The 21226-nt window shown below is 56.4% G+C and overlaps 1 protein-coding gene across 1 annotated transcript in view; it reads left to right on the top strand.

Moving 5' to 3' along the window:
• NOL4L (nucleolar protein 4 like) overlaps positions 1–21226 on the top strand; it is a 131171-nt gene that overhangs the window by 39055 nt on the left and 70890 nt on the right. Inside the window, exons 2-3 of the mRNA XM_044263252.1 lie at positions 10457–10612; positions 16755–16866. Of these exons, the coding sequence (XP_044119187.1) occupies positions 10457–10612; positions 16755–16866 (268 nt within the window). The remainder of the gene's footprint in view (positions 1–10456; positions 10613–16754; positions 16867–21226) is intronic.

Below are 21226 nucleotides of genomic sequence, written 5' to 3' on the forward strand. Positions count from 1 at the left end.
GAGAAGCGGGGCCCCAACGCCCTGTACCCGATAGAGCAGAGGGCACAGCCCACCCCTCCTGGTCATTTGGGATGATGGGTGGGGAGAGGGAGGCCTTGTAAAGAAGACCTGCTGCCTCTCACGTGCTACTAGGCCCCGGATCTCAGATGGAGCTCCTCCTCCACCTCCTGTGACCCCCGTTTAGCAGATGTGGAGACTGAGACTCCGAGAGGTAGTGGCTGGCCTGAGGTCACCAAGACAAGTGGGGAGAAGAGGAGAAGGGAGACTGCAAGAAACGTGTAACTACCTAGAGACAAGAGAAAAACCAGGACAGAGAGCAAAGAGGAGAGGGGAGATGGGAACAGGACAGGGCAAGTAGTTGAAGGAATGCAGAGAATAATGAGACTAGGCCAGTGGGAAGATTTCTGGGGTGCCCACTGTGTGCCAGGCCCTCCCAGGAACATCACAGCTGACCTTCGGATCCTGATCCTGAACCCACTTCCTAGATAAGGGCAGTGAGACCCCCAGAGCCTTGCCAGCTTAGCCATACCTGGAATCTAGGTCTGATTCCAAAGCCTATGTTCCTTCAGCCCATGCCCCTGTGCTCGACTTTCAGGGAAGGGAAGCGACTGTACTAAAAGGGGTGCCCAATCTGTTTTCCTGGGTATCCTATTGCAGAATTCACCCAGTTGGCCCATGGAGAGTCAGGGTTCAAACCTGCGCAAAGTGGCTGCAGAATCCACGTGCTTAACCATGTGATGGGGTGTGCCAGAAGCAGGCAGAGAAAGCCAGGGTTCTGCCCTCAGGCTGCGACCCAGAAGGTCCAGTCGCTGATCTGAAGCCCCAGAGCTATACCTGGAGAGAAACCGAATCTCCCAACTCCCGGCCCTGGACACTGTCGTGCCCCTCCACTCAGCCCCCACTGGAGCCCCTAGGGAGTGGGCCACTGGTCCTTCTGTTCTCATCCCAAAAGCAGCACCCAAGCTGTTCCCTGGCTAGGATGCTGATTTGAAGCTCAGTTTGTATGTCGTTTGCACATTACTCAGTGCATGTCAGAAGGTACGAACATCTCCCTTCTCCAGAGAGAGCTGCTGGGCCCCCCTGCCCTCCTCCAGACAGCAAAAATGCCAGCCGGCTAGACAGGGAGCTGCGCCCTGGCCTCTGACAGCACCCGCCTGCTGCCGCCTCCCCCATTCCCTTCTGGAGCCAAATTTAGGCAGCTCTGCTACTGAGAGATGGGGAGAGCAGAGGCAGGAAACGGTGAGGTTGGAGGCAGCCCTGCCTTGGCCTGCACAGGGTGGGGTGGCCCCAGGGGTACCCTTGTCCCTAAAGCCCTTGGCCCAGCCTCCCCCTGTCCCTCCTCCCACAGGAATGCAGGCCAGGTTGGGGAACGCAGGGTTCTCAGCTGCAGCCCAGGGTGCTGGCTACTCTGGCCATGAGGGAGGAGGGAGAGATGGAGGGAGGGAGGAGGTCATGGCCAGGGCAGTGGGGAAGGGATCAGATAGCCTCCTCCAGCCCCAGACACCGGCTGCCACTGGGGACAGGAGCCTGTTCTGCTTCTCAGCACTTCCTGCCCCTCCTTCATGTGCCCACCGGAGATCTGATTCTGGGGTGGGGGCAGGAGGTACAGCTGGGCCTTTGGGGACTGAAGTCCCCCCAAAGGCTCCACCAGTCTGCTTTCTCCTTGGGCTAGACTTTAACTTTGGTGGTCTTGGTTTTTCTACCTGCGAAATGCAGAGGTTGGTCTAGAATGATTTCCAAGTGGCTACCCATGCCAAGAGCAAGGGTTTCTGGGAGGCCTGATAGAAATTAGGGATGTGGCAGTGGCTTTAGGCCTAGGAGCTTCTTAGACTTTTCAGGTAGGGCTCCTCACTGATGTGGGATGTGGGTGGGCTGAACAATGAAAGACCTGGGCTGGATTCCCGCCACTAGGAACCTGGGGGTGGAGTTAATAGTGCCCAGTAGCTGGGAGCATGGATCCTGGGGTCTGACTCCCTGGGTTTGAATCCCAGCTCTACCACTCACGACTGGGCAAGTTGCCTCAGCTTTCTGTGCCTCAGTTTCCTCACCTCTGAGATGGGGGTAATAAACCTCCCAGAGCTGCTGGGAAAGTGAAATGAGGCAGTGAATGTTTGGCACACATGAAGTGCACCACGATGCCAGCTACCAGTGTGACTGTTTTGTCTCCCTGAGCGTTTGGGAGGCCCGCGCTACCCCCCCCCCAGCTATAACGGATGTGGATGTGATGGGGAGGCGCTGTAGCTTGATGGTGAAATGGGCATCGGGATGGGGTTCAATTCTGCGTGACCCTGGGCAAATGGCCACACCCCACTGCGCCTTGGGCGGGGAACAGCAGAGGCTCCTACCACACAGGGTCTGTGAGGATTACACAGATCGGTCTTGGCACAGCGCCTGGCACATAGCGGGCGCTCCCTGAAGGGGAGCTGGCCAGATCGAATGGTACCGGCCCGCACAAAGGACAGGTGGGCAGCGTCCCCAGGGGGAGGGGGGAGGAGAGGCGGAGGGCGGGGGACGGGGCAGGCGCAGGGCAGGTGCGCGGGGAGTGGGGAGGCGGGGCTGGGAGAGGGGGAAAGCGAGGGCGGGCGCGCGGGCGCGCAGCAGGTGCGTGTGGAGTGGGCGGGGCCCCGCGCAGGCGGGGTCTCCAGGTGAGCGGACGCGCGCCTGGAGGCTGGTGACAGGGGGAGGCGCGCCGCCCTGGCCCACCGCGGGAAAGCGTCCCTGTGTCTTTAACGCCCTCCTCCCCGCGTCCCCCCCCGCCCCCTTTGTGCGCCCCCCCCCAAAGCAGGGCTGCAGCCGTGGAGCCGTCCCCCCTGCACTGACAGCTGGTATCTAATTACTGTGTGAGAATGGAAAGTCAGGCTGTCCCAGCTCCGGGGAGAGGGGATTAACGTCTCCTGCAGAATACACTTCCTCTGGTGGGTTGCCATGGTTACTCTCATTACCTGCCTGCCCGCGAGGAGCCCGCGCGAGCCGCTCCAGCAGGCCCTCCGAACCCGGGCCCGGCGCGCGCGCACCTCCCCGCTCCTCCCCGCTTCTCCCCGCCCCTCCCCGACGAGGCGCACGCGCGTGCGCCCTTGGGGGAGCGGGAGCAGCCTCACCCCCCGCCCTGCGCCCCGCGCCCCGCCCCCCGCCCGAGCAGCTGTCAGCGGCGCGCGCGGCCCGGCCAGCCCCTGCGCGCGCTGTCAACAGTCATTAGCGCGCGGGCCCTCCCCTCCCCCTCCAATTCCCCCTGACCCCCACCCTAGCGCTGGGTGGGGCCCGCACCTGGGGCCTCCGCTCGTTAGCGCGCCCCGCCGCCCGCCGCGGCCCCGGAGGGACCGGCCCGCAGGGCCTGCTTGGCTCAGGACCTCCCCCTTCCACCTAGAAGCCACCCCTCAGCGACCCCATTCCCTGTCCTTGGCCAAGGCTCCCGAGGGAGGCGGGTCCCCAGAGTCCTGGAGCGTGCCCCTTCAGAGTAGTAGCGACAGAGGTCATTTATGGGTGTCTCGCCCAGGGTGGGCGCTATGTGTGCTCCATTTGGGTTCCTGCAGCCATCCTGTCACATTGTGTCACCGCAACACAGGAGGAGACTGAGGCTCAGGCCAGCCGTTTGGCCAGGGTCAGGGCTGGATTGTCTTCAGGACTGTGACTTCACCCCTAGGGCACTTGTGCCTCGTTGACACCCCCAGGCCACAACCCCAGCCAGGGCCCCTACCCTGTCCTGCCTGACAGTGCCCTTGGCTGCTCTCTCCCTCCCTTAAACTGGGGTCATTGCTCCCCCTCTTGCCAAAAGGGGGACACTTGGGGCTGCTACACCCCTTTCTCTTCCCACCCTCCCCCCATCCTTTCCAGATATTCCAGAGCTAACCAAAAAAAAAAAAAAAAGGAAAGGAAAAAGAAATATTCAGAGCTGTTGGAAGGATATGGCATCCCTCAAAGGTAGCGCTGTCATTGGGGGGCTGATCCCAGGCATCTTCCTGTGGCCTGGGGTATGCATTTCGGTCCCCAGCGTGATTTGAAAGAAGATGGAGGTTCAGCGAAGCAGAAAGGAGGTCTTGGAATATGTGAGGCCTGTTCCAGATGGCAGGTGCGCCGCGGTGGCGGCTCGGCACTAGCAGTTGGAGATTGTGCACAGGGGTGGAGAAGAGGCAGGTGCTACACTGAGTCCTCAGCGCCTTGTTTATGTATTTATTTATCAGGGGTGTGGTCTCCTCCCTCGCCCATCCCAGCCTCCAGAGCTCATGGCAGCTATGGGTCCCAACATTCTGGTGCAGATCTCTGTTTTGGAGGGTTGTTTTTTTTTTTTTTTTTTTTTTAATTTGCCTGGTTTTGGTTTTGGTTTTGGTTTTCAGTGCACAGTAGGTAGTATTTATAACTGAGAGATATTCAAATGTTGTCCTTGTTCTATTTAGGCAATGCCCTCCCCTCAGTCACCCGACTCCCCGAGGCTTTACAAATGATGACCAGCTTTTCTTGGGGAGTCTAAGAAGGAAATTTCTGGATATTTGGGTGTGGGCCTTCCTTCTGGTTTTCTTCTTTTCGGTCCCTCAGCTCATTGTGGCTTATAAATTTCCTCTCTGCCTCTCTCCTTTCTCTCTGAAAACCATTTGAGGGAGTCTGACTCCTCTCCTTGGGTCTTCTTCCAGCCCTACCAGGAGCTGGAAGGAGACTTTGTAAGAACCCCCCCAAAACTGGTACCTGCACCTGCAAAACCTCAGCCCTGCCTGAATGTATTACAGTGTGGCTTGAGAGGCAGGAGGAACAGCCACAGTTCCAGAAACTAGAAGTTGCATGCAGCTGATATTTGCAGTAACTTTGGCCTGTGATGGCAGCCACTTAGCCTGCTGGCCCCGATAGGATGGAGAGACAGCTTCACATTTGCCTGAGCAATCAGCCCCCTGAAGTCCCGGGCGCCCACATAAGTGGTAGCCAAAGGTATGTCCTCCACTGATGGCAATCTTGTTGATTTTTATGCCTTATCAAGAGCTGGATCTGAAATGCACCAGAAGGGCACATCCTGAGGACTTTCTGTGTGGTTTCTTCCTCTGCCGTAGGAACCCAGTTGAGAAATGTCCCTGCTATTTAGCCACATCCTCTCAATCATGGCCTTGTCGTTGCTGGAAGGCATATGCTGCTAATATGGGGGGGGGGTGCTAACTGGCCCCCTGGTGGCCTGAACCGGTGAGCCCACCTTGATAAGTGTGTAACTACCAGCAAGTGGCTTCAAAGTTCCAGCGGAACTGAAATCCATTAGCCATTGGACAGGGGTCTGTATAATTGACTTGGGGAAAACAGGCAAAGTAGCCAGAGACCTGTCTCACGACCTGGCTAGGTCTGCTCATCTCTGTCTAGGCCTGCAGCCCTGGGGGTCACAATCCTGCTTGTGCTGAGTGCTCAGATCATTTGAGGAAACTGAGGAAGCCAGAAAAGACCAGTCAAGGGATGACCTGCTTAAGTATTAATTAACTTTGCCAGGGAGAACCTAAAAATCTGATGTCAGGTTGCTGAGCACTCCTGCCCTTTCTTTCCATAATCTGCATTAAGTCACTGGGCAGGTGTTTTGAATTTATAGTAATGTTGCCCAGTAAGATTCTTTTGTTCCCACCATTAGAAAAATTGGCCTTCAGCTAAAGAGAAGAAAAATATTGATATTAATATTAATATATTAGGTCTAGAAGCACAGAGCAAGCATCTATTTAATGAGCCAACGAGTTACCTATCTATGGAGACATTCTAATCAGCAGTTCTCAAAATCCGGTGCATCTTAATCATCTGGGGGAAACCCTAGTAAAACCCCCAGAGAATGAGATTTGGTAGGTCTGAGGTGGGGCCCTGAGAATCTGCATTTCTGTCCAGTTCCCAGGTGATGCCGACTCTGAAGGTCTAAGCACCACACTCTAGGACGGCCCTTCTAAATACTGTGAAACATGAGTAGTATGTAAACAGACATTTGGTGATTTCCTCAATAACTTGCAACCTGGCCTTTAGTTTGGAATCCAGATGGGCTGGTTTCAAGGAAGATGGTGATGTCCAGGAAAGGTAGTATGAAATTTTTAAAACTCCATGAAATTTTTACAGCTCTTGTCACGTCTGGTTTTGTTGGCCTGGGTCTGGCTGGCTGTTTTGGAGTTGGCTGGTTCAAAAGGATGTAGTGTGTTGCCATGACAATATTCTTCTCCAAGCAGGAAGGCCCCCGAGGTTGGTCCTGCACAACTGACCATGTATTTCTCGTGGCTTTTCCCTTGGGGAGCTTCAGGGTTCTGATCCGTCACTCCTGGTTGGCTTTCCTGGGAACCTGGGGAGAGTCAGGAGGCTCTAGCCCCCTCTTCACTCAGCCTATAGATGAAGTGAGCTTTCTTTGTCAAACCAAGGCCCAGCTTGCTTAGGGCCATGGATCAGATTAAGCTAATTTGGGTACAAAGCAGAAGTGGTTGGCAGGGGCATCCCAAGGCCATGGGGAAGGTGCTTTCTGCTCCTTTAATTAGCAGCTCTTGCCTTGTAACATTGTGTGTGGATTCTCAGCTAAGGAAGGCATGCCTCTCCTGCAGCACTTAGCATGAAGGTTAGTATCTCCAAGGATGCCAGGCATGGCAGAGACGTCTGTCGCACGTGACTGCCGTGGGATCCCTTTGTTCTCTGCCCAGGGTTCTCCTTGAAGGACAGGCAGATATCCTGGTGTTCTTCCCTTAGGGTGTGGCACACATGGCGTCCAGGTGGCCACAACTCACCAGAGGACAGTTCAAGGTGTGGCTCTGCAGACCTTGTGTGGTTTGCACTGGGGTTGCTACAACCCCGCTCCTTTCCTGTGTACGTCCCTGCAGCTGAGACAGACCAATTCGAGGACCCAGATTTGAACATCAGGGGAGATCACAGTAGATTTTCAAAGAGGGAGTTACTAAAAATGATCCCCGGAGTGTTTCTCTGGGATAATTTTATGGTCACATTGGACCAGGTGCAAAGCTGGTGGGTACTCATGTCTGCCTTCGAATGGAGATGGGAGGCTGGGACAGAGGCCCGGCCTGGGCCGTATATTTTGCTGTTTAATTTGGGTTGGTTAGTTACACGTTGGCTCTAGGAAAATTTATGTCAAGTTTGTGTGACAGCCTTCGTGTGTTACTTAGGAATTAAGCATCTTCTCTGATAGTGGGTATTACCTTGGGGGACCCGTGCTGTAACCTGAATGGATCGGAAAAGCAGGAGCTAAGAGCAGATTCCCTAAACCCAGAATGTCCAAATTCAGTGAGCCCAAAGGGAAGAGATGAACACTGATAAGCCAGATGCCTGACATACGCTCTTAACATAATCCTTGAAACAGCCAACTAGGACATTTTAGGCCCATTTCCCAGGTGAGGAAACTTGAGATTCGAGAGGTCAAGAAGTAGGGCACCTGGCTGGCTCATTTGGTGGGGCCTGTGACTCTTGATCTCAAGGTTGTGAGTTTGAGCCCCACATTAGATGTAGAGATTATTTAAAAAAAAAAAAAAAAGTCAAGAAGTGACCTGCCCAAGGACACCAAGCTGGTTAGGGCCCACTTCCCATCTCACCTACCTAAAATACTGTCTTTCATCAGATTATTTTCTTTCTCTATTCCCTCCCACCAAAGTTTATCTCCCTCTTCCAGAAGTATCTGTGTTCTGGCTTGAAACAGTTTCATAAGCAGAGAGATCTAGTTGCTTTTAAGCAGTCAGACCCATTATTATGCCTCTAGATTAGGATGATCAAGATGTTGTGCAACGATTCACCCCGTTATGCTTTTCTAAAATATATTTTTAAAAAAGATTTTATTTATTTGTTTATTTATTTACTCACTTACTTATTTGGGAGAGGGAGTGTGCATGCAAGCTGGGGGTGGGAGAGGAGAGGGAGAGGGTCAAGCAGACTCCGCACAAAACACAGAGCCCGGTGCCGGGCTCAACCCCACCACCCAGAGACCATGACCTGAGCCTCCAGAGTCAGATGCTCAACTGCCTGAGCCTCCCAGACGCCCCTAATATACTTTTTAAATTAAAGCTTAACAGACCTACAGAGAAGTACACAGATTGTAAAGTGTTCAGATCAATGGCTTTTTATAAAATGAACCCACTGGTAGAACAACCACCCAGATTAAGAAATAAAAACCCAGTTACATTTTCATGCTTCCGATCCTTTTGTTAGTTTTTGCCAACGGGAACCTCTGGCTAGACTTATATTGTAACTGGGCTGTCACAATATTTGTCCCCCCCAACTACATCATGGCAGTATTGGAAGATCCCCTAAAATGCTGGGTAGTTACAAGTCAGCTAATGAGTCTGTTTGTCACTAGTGAGTCCTCTTTATAGATGGCCCAGGACTTCAAAGGGGACTTCAGACACCCCCCAGGAACGAGGTAATGGTAAATCCTGAGAGAGTTTAAGAACAGAAGAACAGCTTATCTCATAAGTGAAACTCAGGGAGGCTGAAGAATTTGCCCACAATCTCACATCAAGGAAGCAGGACCAACAGGCAGCGATTCCTACACAGTGTGCACACGCACGTGCACACACGCTCACCACCCCCCATGCATGTTATCTGAGAAGTCCCCATTGAAATGTATCCTGACTAGGAAGGAAGCCATTGGCAGGAGGGTCTGTATGGGGCCGGTGAGGTCACCCCCGTGGAGGCTGCCTACTAGCTCTAGGACTTGGCTCCCTCCACTCCAGATGCCCGTCTGCTCTCAAGGGGGCCACTGGCAGAAAGACAGCCCTGTTCACCCATCATGGCATGTTGGGAAAGTTGCTGGATGAAACCAAACCCTGTCTATGGCCAGAATGTTCTGTGAGCAGGTGTCCCATTTAGCACTACCTCTCTTTTCCTTGGACTACAAAGACGGAGGTCCCAAACCCACTCTGCCACTTACCAGCCCCTGTGCCACAGGCGGGTCCTGACCCTGACAACCTCCCAGGCTTGTTGCGATGTTCAGCCCTATCAGAGCTGGGGGAAACTTTGCAAACGACAAGGCACTCTGTAATCACAGTACTTATCCAGAAGGTCCTATGGGCCGGGCAGGCAACTAAATGCTGCAGGGGTATCTCCTTTACTCCTTTCCGCAGCTTATATGGGAAAGGTGCTTCTGTTAGCCTCATTTTCCAGGTAAAGGACTTGAGGAGTAGAGAAGCAAAGTTACTGCTCCGGACCACACAGCCACTTCAGTGATGGGCCCCATGCAGACCGAGGGAGAGTTGATGTCTAAGCGACCTTGCCTGCCTGCCGCTTACAAGCAGTCAGTCATTTGGTAGCTATTTTTTGAGCCTGTTAAGTATCAGGCATTGCTCTAGGTGTTAGGGAGGCTGCCTGAGCCCACAGACGAAGCCCACACCCTCCCAGAGCTGATGTTCTTGAGCCATGAGCAAGATCCTTTAGGAAAGAATTCTCTGGGAGGTTTGTGTTTTGGACACTTTTAGAGAGAAGCCCGCCTCCTTTCGCCCCAGTCCTCCCCCGACACACACACACAGACACACACACACACACACACACACACCCCTGCTTGCTCTTCATTGTTGAAGCCCACCAGAGTTCTCCAATGAGGGAGATGATGGCTGAGAGCCGGGTGTCCCCGAGTCTGTGTGTCTCCGACGCCCTATGAATAAAGACCTCACCAAGCAGTCCACTCCCTGAGGGACCCCAACCTCATCCCCCAGCCTCATGCCCTGCCGTTTCCCTGCTCCCACCCAGGGCCGCTGGTGGGAGCATGGCAGGTGTCTGCCCAGCAGCAGGACCCCATCTCAGCCCCGGTGCACCTTCTCAGGGCCAGCAGACAGCACTCAGGCCAGCCTGATAAGAGGCTCAGGGGGCCCCCTTGCTCACGAGGCCCTGCCACCTCCACGTGGCCTTGTCTCTGTTATTCTCTGTATCTCCAGACACAAAGGGCCTGGGTCTGTTGCGGGCGCTCAGCTGCCAGAGCGGGGAGGGTGGGCAGGGGTGACGAGCTTTTCAGAAAGGCCGGGGTAGAGGCAGGAGTCACCCAGGTGATCCAAGCCGTTCCCCGGGGACCCCAGCCCAGGACCACAGTGGAAGGTTGCTGCTAATTGGCGAGCCCCTGATGGGCTACATCTACTTAGCACCCCCCTCCCCAGAGACTTCCAGGATGGTCTTGGCACAGCATGTGATGCGAGAGCTCCCCGCCCGAGTCTGGCACAATCTGTCTGAAATTGTGAACATGGAGCCTCTTGGTTTTTTAATTTGTAGTTTCGTTGTTGTCGTTCCCTGCTCATTGTTTCTGGGAGATCGGTATCGGTGGTTACCCTGACTCTGGTGCCCCCAGCCCTGGGGCCCTCTCAGCAGGCTCCTTCCACGCCCCCGGCCCTCCAGACCTACCACTGGAGGCCTTGCGGGTCAGGGAGCAGCACCGTCCCTGCCCCCGCACCCCCCCCCCCGCCCCGACCCTTTGCCAGGCCTCAGGGCCCAGCTCTCGCCCCGCCATCATCCCCGCCACTGACACAGCTTGTCCGCCCTGTCGCAGGGGGCAGATGGCCTGTCGGAGCCGGAGGGCATCTCTCTGAAGCGGGTCGCTGTGGTGGAAGATTTCTTTGACATCATCTACTCGATGCACGTGGAGAGCTCGGCGGAGCCAGGCAAAGCCCCCAAGCACGCTGGGCAGAAGAAAACCTACCGAGCGGTGAGATGTCTGTCTCTGGGCCTCTGCGGGCAGCCCCGGGCCTTGGCAAGAGGCCACGGGCTCCACACATGTTGGGCGGGGGCAGGGCAGGGAGCTGAGGCGTGATGAAACGGCCTTTGGGGACCCAGGGGGGCACAGGGCAAGGGCACGGCAGCCAGAGATGGCTCAAGGGGGGCGAGGGGGCGGGTTCTGTGGTCTGAGCACAAAGGAGAAGCAGGTTGAAGCGGGTGAGGGAGGGAAGGCAAGGGATGAGGGCAGGAGCAAAGCCCTCCTCTTCCCAGTTTCTGCTTCACTTGTTCCCTCCCCCCAGCCCCCTGCAGCCGGCTCTGGGACTGTGGGGGTAGGGGTGGCCAGATAATAAGGCTCCAAAGAGCGAATGCTTCCATGGCATTTACCATGTGCCAGGCCTGCCCTAAACGCTTCCTGAGTGTGTGAGTTCATTCTATTCCCTACCCCAGTGTGAAGTCTGGACTGGAAGTTCCCCAGGGGAAGTCTGGGGACATGGGCCCTGCCTCCAGGGAGATCACAATTCGACTTGGGGTGGGGAGGCTGAGAGCAAAACCAAGACATGAGAACCAGCAATGTCTCCAAGACTAGATTTGAGGGAACAAGAACCCCCAGGGCATTCCGCAAAGGCGTCTCTAGACACTGACGTTCAGTGCTAAACCAGGGGGCGCTTCATGGAGAAGATGGCATATAAGCTGGCATTCTAAGCTTGGGTAGGCAGAAGGGAGCTGAGACAGTGGGAAACGTCACACATGGGGAGGTAGAGGAGATGGGTGCCAGAGCAGGAGGGTCCTACCTGGGTTCTCTTCCCATCCCCCTGTTCACTGCCATTGCCACGACTCAGGCAGAGCTCTGACTGACCCCGGGACCCACCACTAAGTCATTAAAGCCAAGCACTCTGACCACTAAACCAGTAAAGCCAAACATCTCTTGGGATAGAGGCACTATGGTCCCATTTTGCAGTTAAGGAAACCAAGGCCTGAAAGTTGATCTACCTGTCTAAGGTCACATAGCACTTCAGTGGCCGTCAGCTGGTATCCTCTTGTCTCCTCTGTGTTGACACTCTCTCTCTGGCTTCTTAGAGAACTGCCCCTCTCACCGGCCTTCCCCACCCAACGCAGCTGTGAACTCCAACCCTACCCCCACCCCAACCCCCAAGGTCTTCCTATAAATAGCCTTGGACTGCTGTGGAGGTGGCCTGTATATTATCCCATATGGCCTTGTTTTTTTAAAATCCCAACCATCTGGTTTGTCCTTGTCCCCAGAAGGTGGCCTTTGCCCTAAATGAGTCTTAGGGATGGACCCATGTGCCCAAGAACCTCAGAAGATGAGGGGCTGGGCTGAGGGAAGCTGGAGATGATTCTACCACCCGCCCTCCCCCTCCTGCTTCTCAGTGCATGTGTGATGGAACAGGGAATCCCAAAGGTCTTCCCCCCAGAGGGTCATAGATGAAGGGAGAGATGCCTGAGCCAGAGCCTTTGTGGCCCCTTGGTATTCATGAGACGTAGCACATCTTCCCAGTGTTCAGTCTGCCGGTGCTGGGTAGTCTAGCACCTCCCGGCCACAGCCCTCTGAGCCTTCACGTGGACCAAGGGTGCATATACGAAGCCAGGGCTCCTGTGTTCTCCATTTTACGGATGAGGAGACTGAGGCTCAGAGGGACACATAATCTGCCTTGAAGTCGCCCTACTGGTGTTCAGAGCTAGCCCATGCCCTGGCCACCTCCCACTCCTGCCTCTCTATAAACCCCCCTGTGGTCAGCTAGTAACCCCGATGACTTGCTGGTGTCAAGGTAAATGGGCTTGGGCCAGCCAGACCACGTGATTTCCCTGGTCTCCTTGATGACCAGCACCCAGCCTCGTGCCACAGGCACTCCCAGGGTATTTATTTACTTATTAATTTTAAGCTTTATTCATTTGAGAGAGAAACAGAGAATGAGTGGGGGAGAAGAGGGCCAGAGGGAGAGGATCTCAAACGACTCCCTGGTAGGCGAGGAGCCCTGAGCCTGAGCCCTGATGTCGGGCTCCATCTCACAACCCTCAGGTCATGACCTGAGCCCAGAGTCAGAGGCTTAACACACTGGGCCACTGAGGGCCCCCACCCTGGGTATTTAGGAAGGCAGGGTCTGCAGCCTCGGTGCTGTAGAGAAGGCAGGGCTGGACTGGTCCCACCAGCCTCTGTGTCCCTGGGCCAAGCGGACGTCCAGCCCTTTGCTCTGCACTTCCTGGCTTCTCGTCCATATGCCCGCCGCGTGCCCCACTTCCCGCTGCCCAGCCTGGAGCTGGCACATGACTGGCAGCGGGCCAGCTGGGCTGCGCACAGAGCTGGAATTTCAGCAGCAGGGCCAAGGCTGAGTGGAGCAGGCCAGGGCCCTCCTGCCGTGGGTGTGAAGGCCAAGGGGGCTGCTGCACCTCCCTCCTCCCCGGTGTGCCTCCTCTCCCTTCCCCCTCCTCTTCCCCATCTGTCACCCTTCTCTTGCCACCCTTTTCCTTTTTTGGGGGTGGGGGTGGTGCCTGGAGGCTTTTGTCCCCCTTCTTTTCATCTGATCCCATTTTCCTCAACGCAGGCCTAGCTCTTCAGTCCCATCCTGCCTGCCTGGGAAAGAGCCCCCAAGGAAACTCTGTGCCGCGACGGCTGCAGAGAGGCTGAGCCTGGCACCGTGGGGTTTGCATCGGGCCCCTGGCTGAGGGTTTTTGGACTTTTCTCTGTGTGTTTTGCCAGACCTGAATCCTGGGACTGCTTTGCCGTCTCTAGGCCACTGGGGGCCTTCCAGATTCTTACAGGCCTGAGGTGCCTGCAGGAAACGGGCTGGAAGGGAAATGGGCAGACTTGTTCAAGGGCATTAAAGGAGGCACATTCTTCTGTGGGAAAAGGAAGCTTCTGGCACCCACCACTATCCAGCAGTAGATCAGAGAGAGCAGGTAATGAGCTTTCTGAAACTGAGGGTATGAGCCAGGGATAGATGGCCATTTACAATGGGTAATGCAGGGGATTCCCATTTGGGGCAGGAAGTCCCTGCGGTACTTTGCCTCTGATGCAGTGTGACCAGGCGATCCAGAGGATCCCCAGGGGGACTTGCCCCTGCCCGCAGGGTCTGGGGAGGGTTCCAGGTGGTTCTACAAATTCCCTGATCCTACACAGAGGACAGGTCCTTTTCCAAGGGGCTTATTTTGGAGTCTGTACCCATCTGGGTTGGAGCAAGCTCTTTGCTTCCTTCCTCTCTCCCGGGGTGCTGGTAGGCTAGGCCAAGCGGCAGAGTCTGGATCTGGCCGTCCAGACCACATTGGAGTCGGGGCCAGATGTGGTCAGCAGCTGCTCCAGGCCCACCGCGTGCTAATCCACCGCAGGGCAGCAGGAGGATCTTGTAAAGTGGTGCAAATCCCCCCAATTGGCCTCATCTGTCCTTGTCGGCCCTGGAGCTAGGGAGCGAAAATGGGGCCTTACAAGTCAACGACTCTGCAAATAGCTTCTGCTCTCCCTGCCCATGAAATCTCCCTTCAGTTTTACCACCGGGAAAACGTGAAAGGTCTCAGTGTCCAGGCAGGAAGCCCCAAGTGCAAGGCAGCAGGCTGCTGGGGGAAGCGGGGTTGGGGCAGGGGTCCTGGGGCTTCCCTTCCTTGAACACAGTAGCTCTGTCTTTACCTGTTTCACATTTTGGCTTCACACAAGAGACTATTTCCAGAACTGCATCTGGAGCTCCAAAACTATCTGAAAACCAGCCGCCTATTGACTAGGGAGGGCATAAGCGAGGATTGTCCTCCTCCTCCTTTCAGCTCGTCCTGGGGGCCTGTGGCCTTGACCTCTGTGTGGTGGAACAGGAATGGAGATCCCATTTCTTATGTGGACAAGCCTGGAGAGTGAAGGCTGAAGGCCCCACGGGGCCCTTCCTCCATGCCGGCCTCTACAGCAGCATGGAGCTGGGCAGGCCTCTGCTCCCCCAGCTGACTCCCCCTACTCACCCCCCGCAGCTGTTCACGAGGCTGCAGACCTTTTAGCCCCCCAGGGCAAGGCTTCCAAGGGCTTCTCCCCCAGCCTTCTCCAGCCCACCCCACCTGCTCCTGTGCGGCCGGAAGCCACATGCCCAGCGCTCCTTGCCCCATGGCCCGCCAGCCAGCTTGGCACACTGCTGGGATCCCTGCCGAGGCCAGGAGAGCTGGGGCTGCCACTCTGGCCCCTGGACCGGGCCCTCTCTGGGAACTGCACCTGGACCCTCCTCGGCGGGTCAGGTGGCAAGTGGGGCCTCTGCCTGTGCTGCAGGCCACCCTTTCCAGAGCGGCCAGGCCAGGAAGGGCTTCCTTGAGCTGGAGAAATGATTTCTCTGCCCAGCAGCCGGTGAGCTCCGCAGAGCGAAGTCAGGCTGTTCCTATGGCAGCAACTTCCCTCCTTTCCCAGCGGACTGTGACACTCCTCCCCCAGGTCCTCAACTCATCCCAGATGTCTGACCTGGGACGCCACACCTTGCTGCCCCTCGGCGGGGCTTCACCTGTTTGCCCAGCTCAGCCAAGGTCCCGCTCTTTGCCTGGCGGACAACCTGCACCCTTGCCCCTTTACTCCTGCCGCTATCGGCCCTTCAGGCCCAAAGGCCTGATAGGGACATGCCACCCCTGAGTCTTCCAGGCAGGTTGGGCTGGGAATGAAGATGTCTCTGTGTGTGGCAGGAAAGCCCCCATCCCGGAGCCCTTAGACCTGAGGAGGACGGGCCGCCTACCCTCCCATCCACCAGCTCCAATCAGAGCACAGGGCTTTGCCCTTGTCCCTGACCTCCAGAGGAAGGCAATCAGACAGGGAATTTGGAAGGGAGATAACTCATCAAGGAGCCTGCCTGCTCCGCAGAGCATCAAATCAGCTGAGAAATAACAATTGTGTCACCAAAATTAACTCTGCCTTTGCAGCCGGCCACCAAGCAGGGGTGGCCCCCGAGCTCCACAGACCAGCTGAGCTGAGGGCACAGCCTGAGCTGGTTCTCTGAGGGCCTGGCCATAGCCCTGGGACACTGCCCCGCCCTCCCACCCTCCCTCCCCGGCCCCGGCCCCCCATCCACTCCACCCTGCCCTACTCCACCTCCCGACCACCACAGAGATGGCACAGGGCCCTCGTGCATCCCAAAGGAGCAGACCTTGTGCTGTGCTGGAGAGCAGTCCCCTCCCTCCGTGGGCTGACCAGAGCCCTCGGCCAACTTTCCCCGGCTGGGCTGCAGGGAGGATGGTGGAATGCTGGGGTGATGCTGCCCCTTAGTGGAGAGGAGCGGGACGGCCTGGGCTCTGGGAAATGGGCGAAAACCAGCAACTGGGCAACTACCAGTCTCAGCCAGCGAACCCGGGCCCAAGAGGCCGCCAAACCAGGGCAAGTACGTTTCCCGAAACCCAGAGCAAGAGGGTACATCTGGGCTTCTGGGCCCACACTCCCAGCCTGTTTCTTGTATTCCCTCCCACCTACTTCCCCTCCCATCCCGAGTCCCTGGCTAGGTGAGGCCCCCTGGAGGCAGTCCCGGCGCGGTGTGACCTGGAGCATTGGCTTTGGTCTGCCATGGCCTCTAACAAGCTGTGTGGCCTTAGGCAAGTAGGTCTACCTCTCTGGGCCCTGTGACCGCACCTGGAACGTGGGCGTCCTTAACAGCGTGTCCAGTTTGAAAATTTGTCATCAGACTCTCACAGCGCTCCCTAAAATGTTCTCGATCTGCGAATGACTGCAGGAAAGACCTTTTTAGAACCTCGGACTCCGTCCATAGGCCCAGAGCTGGTAGATTCATGGGTCTCAGTTTATCCATCCGTAAGAATGGAAATTGTTTCACCCTCCCCTAGAGCAGTGTTTATATACTCATTTTTCAGGAGCAACAATTAAATGCTCTGAGAGGAGTATTACTTATTAAAACATAGGTTAGATAATGTTTCGTTGTTTGTGCTTTCTCAATTTCTAACTCTTTTATTCAACATTTTTTTTTTAAAAAAGTGGTTTTTCATAAGAGTGCTAACTCATTTCCATGGCTAAGAACTGAGGACACCTGCTCCTTGCTCCTCGAATCCCTTCCTTTTCTTCAAGGGCCAAGCATCTGCCACCAGCACACAGATCTTGGTGACCTGGTGACCAGGCGGCCTCCCCCGGTCTCATATAATGAGCAAACCTTTTCTGTCCTCAGATTGCGGAGACCTATGCCTTCCTCCCGCGAGAGGCCGTGACCCGGTTCCTGATGAGCTGCACCGAGTGTCAGAAGAGAATGCACTTTAACTCCAACGGCCTGGAGCCCAAAGGTAGGGGAGGAGGCAGGGGATGCTGGTGGCTCTGGGATGCTGTGCAGGGAGAGGCCCTCCCACCAGCAGGGCCCGCCCCTTGCTGGAACAGACAGAAAAGTGCATGGCCAGTGGCTGTCACAATTCCCAGAGGCCAGTGTGGGTCCCTGCCCAAAGAGCCTCATTTTTTTCTTGTTGTTGTTTCTTAACTGTAAGAAAAATGTCAAGTTTCCTTGAAAAGCAAATGGTACGTTCCTACTGCCCATCAAGACCCTCTTCTCCCACTGATGTTCCTGATGGAAACAGATCATCTCGCCCTCTTCCCTCAGTTCCTTCATTCTTGTCACCCAGACCTCGCCCTGAGCGGTGTCCTCATGGGTCTGGTCGCACTGACCGGTCTGTGAGCTCTCAGGAGACAGGGGCATGCCTCTCGCCACCTGTGCCTTTTTACCCTCGAGCCCCACACCCACCGATAGGAGGTCCTCCCTGAGTGTTCCTTCCCTCCCCCACAAACAACCAGGGAATCTGTGGGGATTACCTAGAATTTAAATGCCCGGAGCACTTGTGACCAGCCGAAGTGGGTCCCTTGGACAGATGTCCATACCCTCCAAATCAACAAAGCTCAAATAGATGACGACAAAGAAATCATAGCGTAGGTGTCAGGTGGGGTGTTTTTCTGTTTTGTTTTGTTTAGTTGTGGGTTTTTTGGGTGGTCTCCAATGCCCGTGAGTGACTGACACCAGCTGACAGACCAAATCCGGAAACCTTCCCATCTGTGGGGTCATCAGGCCACGGGCTGCTTCATTGGGTACGTGGGTGGCTTCTAAAGCCTGTGGGATGGGAACAAGTGTGGCTCATACCTCGTAAATGCTGGGTTCCTGGTTTAAGAGCAGAGCCCCCCCCCCCCAGGCCACACTTGGTGGGTTTGAATCCCAGCTCTGCCACTCAGCAGCGGTGTGTCCCGAACAAACGATTTCATCTCTCCGAGTCTCAGTTTCCTCATCCATGCATAGAGTTAATCGTGGTGCCTACTTCAGGGGACCCCTGGGGTTTGAGGGTTCAACCCCATACCTGGCACGGGGCTCACGCAGGAGGAGGGAGCTGGGGCTGTTGCAAGGCTGCCAATGCCTCGGAGCTCCCCCCACTACCCCCAAGCCCTGGGCCAAGAGGGTATTTGGTATTTGGTGCTTGCAAATAGACCAGGAGGGCTTTCTCTGCTGCACCCCCACCCTGTCAGGGTCTGGGTCCCCAGGCGCGTGCCCTGCTGGTGGCTGCCTGTCCCTTCCTGTTCTGGCCTAACCGTTTCCATAGCAACTGGCGGAGTCAGACACTAAAGCGCTAGCCTAGAGGAATGGAGGCGAGGCGAGGCCACGAGGGGCCTGCTTTGTGGGCTGCTCTGGGGTGTCCACAGGCTCCCTCCGTTGTACTGCTGCCAGGGTGGAGGATGACTGTCACCTCCCCCACTCCTCGGTGATGGTGGCCAGGTCTCTGGGGCGGCAGCTCCACTCCTTCTCATCCATGGGCTCTGGCCTGGCCGGGAGGCAGCCTGTCTCTTCTTTGAGCTGCCCCCAGTATTCCTGCCCCCGCCAGGGAGAAGGAGGAGGAGGAGGATGGGAGGGATTGGCGGGGTGGAGGGGGGGGTTTGGGACAGAGAGAATGAGAGAGAGAGAATGTGAGCACTTCCCACCAGGAGGGAGCCTCCTGGAATTTCAACCAGCTCTGTGGGCTCTGCAGAGGAACCTCTCTTTCCAGGGTTTTGTTCCAGGCTGGTTAGGGCCGGAGAGCAGGCAGTGCAAAGCTTTCGGGGACCGTCCTTGCTGGCAGCAGACAGAATGCTGCTTCTCAGGCCCCAGGTGCACAGCTTCCCCCACAGGGAGGAGGAGACACTGAGGGAGTTGGAGACAGTGTGGCCCATGGCAAAGTATGGTGGGGGGCATCCAGCGGGCCTGGCTGTGGTACCTCGTTGCTGCTGAGTATCCCATGGCAGGCTGGGGACCTCTCTTCATAATAGCTTCCACGATCCTATGAGGGATCTGTCCCAGCTTGTAGCTGAGGAAATGAGGCACAGACGAGTGTCATGGTGAAATCAGTTGTCCAAGCTCCTCCAGAAGACAGGAGAACTTATTTTATCATCAGCAAAATGGGAGGAATGCCTGCCTCTTGGAGTTGAATTAAAGGAGCCCATTCTGGATGGCGCCAGTGCAGCAGGCACGTGGGAAACACCAGCCTGTTTCCCCCTGCCCTCTGTGCCCGGTGTCCAGACACAAGAATGCCAGTGTTCAGGGGCTCGACAGGGAGACAGCTGATCAACCACCCCACCTAGGTGAACACCCTGGGTACGCAACCTGGATGCTGGGCAAAAAGGAAGTGCTTGCTTTCTGGAAGCTGCTAGTGGAGAGCCTCAGAGTCTAAAAGGCTCCCCTGTCTGCTTAATGGCCAGAGGCATTAGCTGCCTGGGCTACCCTCACCAGCTGGCAGGGTGCCCCTTCCCCTACCCAAGCTGAGAGCTTGCAGATCTGATTTCTTCCCACCATACTGGCCTCTCAGGGTGCGGCCATACTGCTTGCTCTTTCCTAGGCACCCCTGCCATGCCAGCCGTCCCCCTCCTTCTTCTGCCCCAGGCCCCAGACCCCGGCTGTGTTCCTGTCCCAGGAAGGGGGGGGCAGGAGGGGGACAGGGAACAGGATGGAGACTTCTCGAGGGGCTGTTGGGAAAATGCCTGGCTTCCTGGCCTCGTGTTAAAAAGAAAGAAAGGAAGCAAAGCAGCCTCCCCGCTCAGCAGTTTGTCCCTGGCGGAGCGTGGGGGCCTGGACAGTCCCGTGCCCTCCCCCAGCGCCAGGAGCAGAAACAAAGGAGGCTGCTGAGGATCAGGAAGTCCAAGGATGGGAAATTCCAGGGCCTCCCGGCTCCACGCTCCTTTTCCACAGCCCTGAGTGAGTCCAGGCGTAGAGAGCACAGAGGGTGAGAACCGGGTGTGCCCTCAGACCAGCCCTAGCTCCTGGGGAAAGGGGCCTCTGCAGACACACTCTGGTTCCTCTGAGGTGAGAAAATATAAATTGCATGGCAACAAACCAGGTTTAGCAGTGGGCCACCAAGTTATCTACAGCAGGGACCCTCCCTCGGAGACAGAATCATCCACTCCCTCCGGTGGTGGTTCCTTCGCACCAGGCCCAGACTGCTCTGTCTACTTCCAACCCCCTCTGTGCCTAGCCCTCCAGATCCTGTCCTCCCCCTCAGGTGACCCCATTCCAGCTGCTTCCTTTGCCCCTGCAGTCTTTCCCATTTCAGCCAGGTTGCTGGCCTGGCCTGGCCTGGCCCAGTTTTCGTACTGGCTTGCTGTACGACCCGAGGAGGGTGCGGCATCTGTAAGATGGGGGTACTCATACTAGTACCCGCCTCCTGGAGCAGGAGGGTCTGTGTGGAACTCCTGAGGAGTGCTGAGTAGCTGCTGGCTGGGTGATTGAACACTGTTCGGATCCTCTCTCCGCAAAGCCGTCTTGAGCTATTCCAGAGACCTCTGAGTTCTTCCTCCCCTGAGCTCTAATAGACTGGCCATCAGTTCCCCCTGCTGAGAGCATGGCTTGTGCCTACAGGGTCCCCCCACCTGCCCCACCCCGAATGCACACACAGCAGTGCTCCTTCAATACTTGCTGGTCTGCTGACTCACATCCCTAGGACAGAGGCTTTCTAGCACCCACTGAGCCAGCCCCAGGCCCACATCTCTTTCCAGATCTGAACACCCCCACAGTCTGGTGGCTCTCATGGCTCTTCTGGGCCGTCCTGATGCCCACACACTTGAACACCCAGCCCCACCTGGAAGACTGGCCACTAGCCCTGGGAGCCACGGGGGTCCCTAGACTGAGTTCTTCCATTCTGTAGGTGAAAGCTCCGGAGAACTGCCCCCGTGTGCTCCACCTGGAGGGGTGAGGCCCGCTGCCTCCCCTGAAGCTTGCCTTGATGGGTGCATGCCATTGGAGCCCAGCGATGGAGGTCAGCACTTGGCTTGGCCTGGCTCCAGAGGCCCCATCACTGATTATTTCCAAGGCCCATAAACCCAGGGCTAGCTCTTGGGCTGGTTTCATTTGTCCTTGGCAAAGAGTGTTGAGACATCTCTTTGAGAGGTTCCTCTGCCTCTCTCCCCAGCCACTTGCTGGATCATGGCGGCCCTGTGACCCCTGCAAACGCCCACCGCCCCAGCGCGGCTCAGGCATGGCCGCTCTGTGTGTTGACCATAGCGGGGGCCGGCCTGTCTTCACAGAGCCCAAGGAAGCCGCTGCTAGTCACCTTAGATTCTGCCTAGCCTGGCATGCGTCTGTCCTGTGAGCACAGGACCCCTTAGGGCTCCCGCTGGCCCCTGCTCCTCGCCTCCTTTCTACCAAGC

This window comes from Neovison vison, chromosome 8 (assembly GCF_020171115.1).
Source record: "Neovison vison isolate M4711 chromosome 8, ASM_NN_V1, whole genome shotgun sequence".
Classification (NCBI taxonomy): domain Eukaryota; kingdom Metazoa; phylum Chordata; class Mammalia; order Carnivora; family Mustelidae; genus Neogale; species Neogale vison.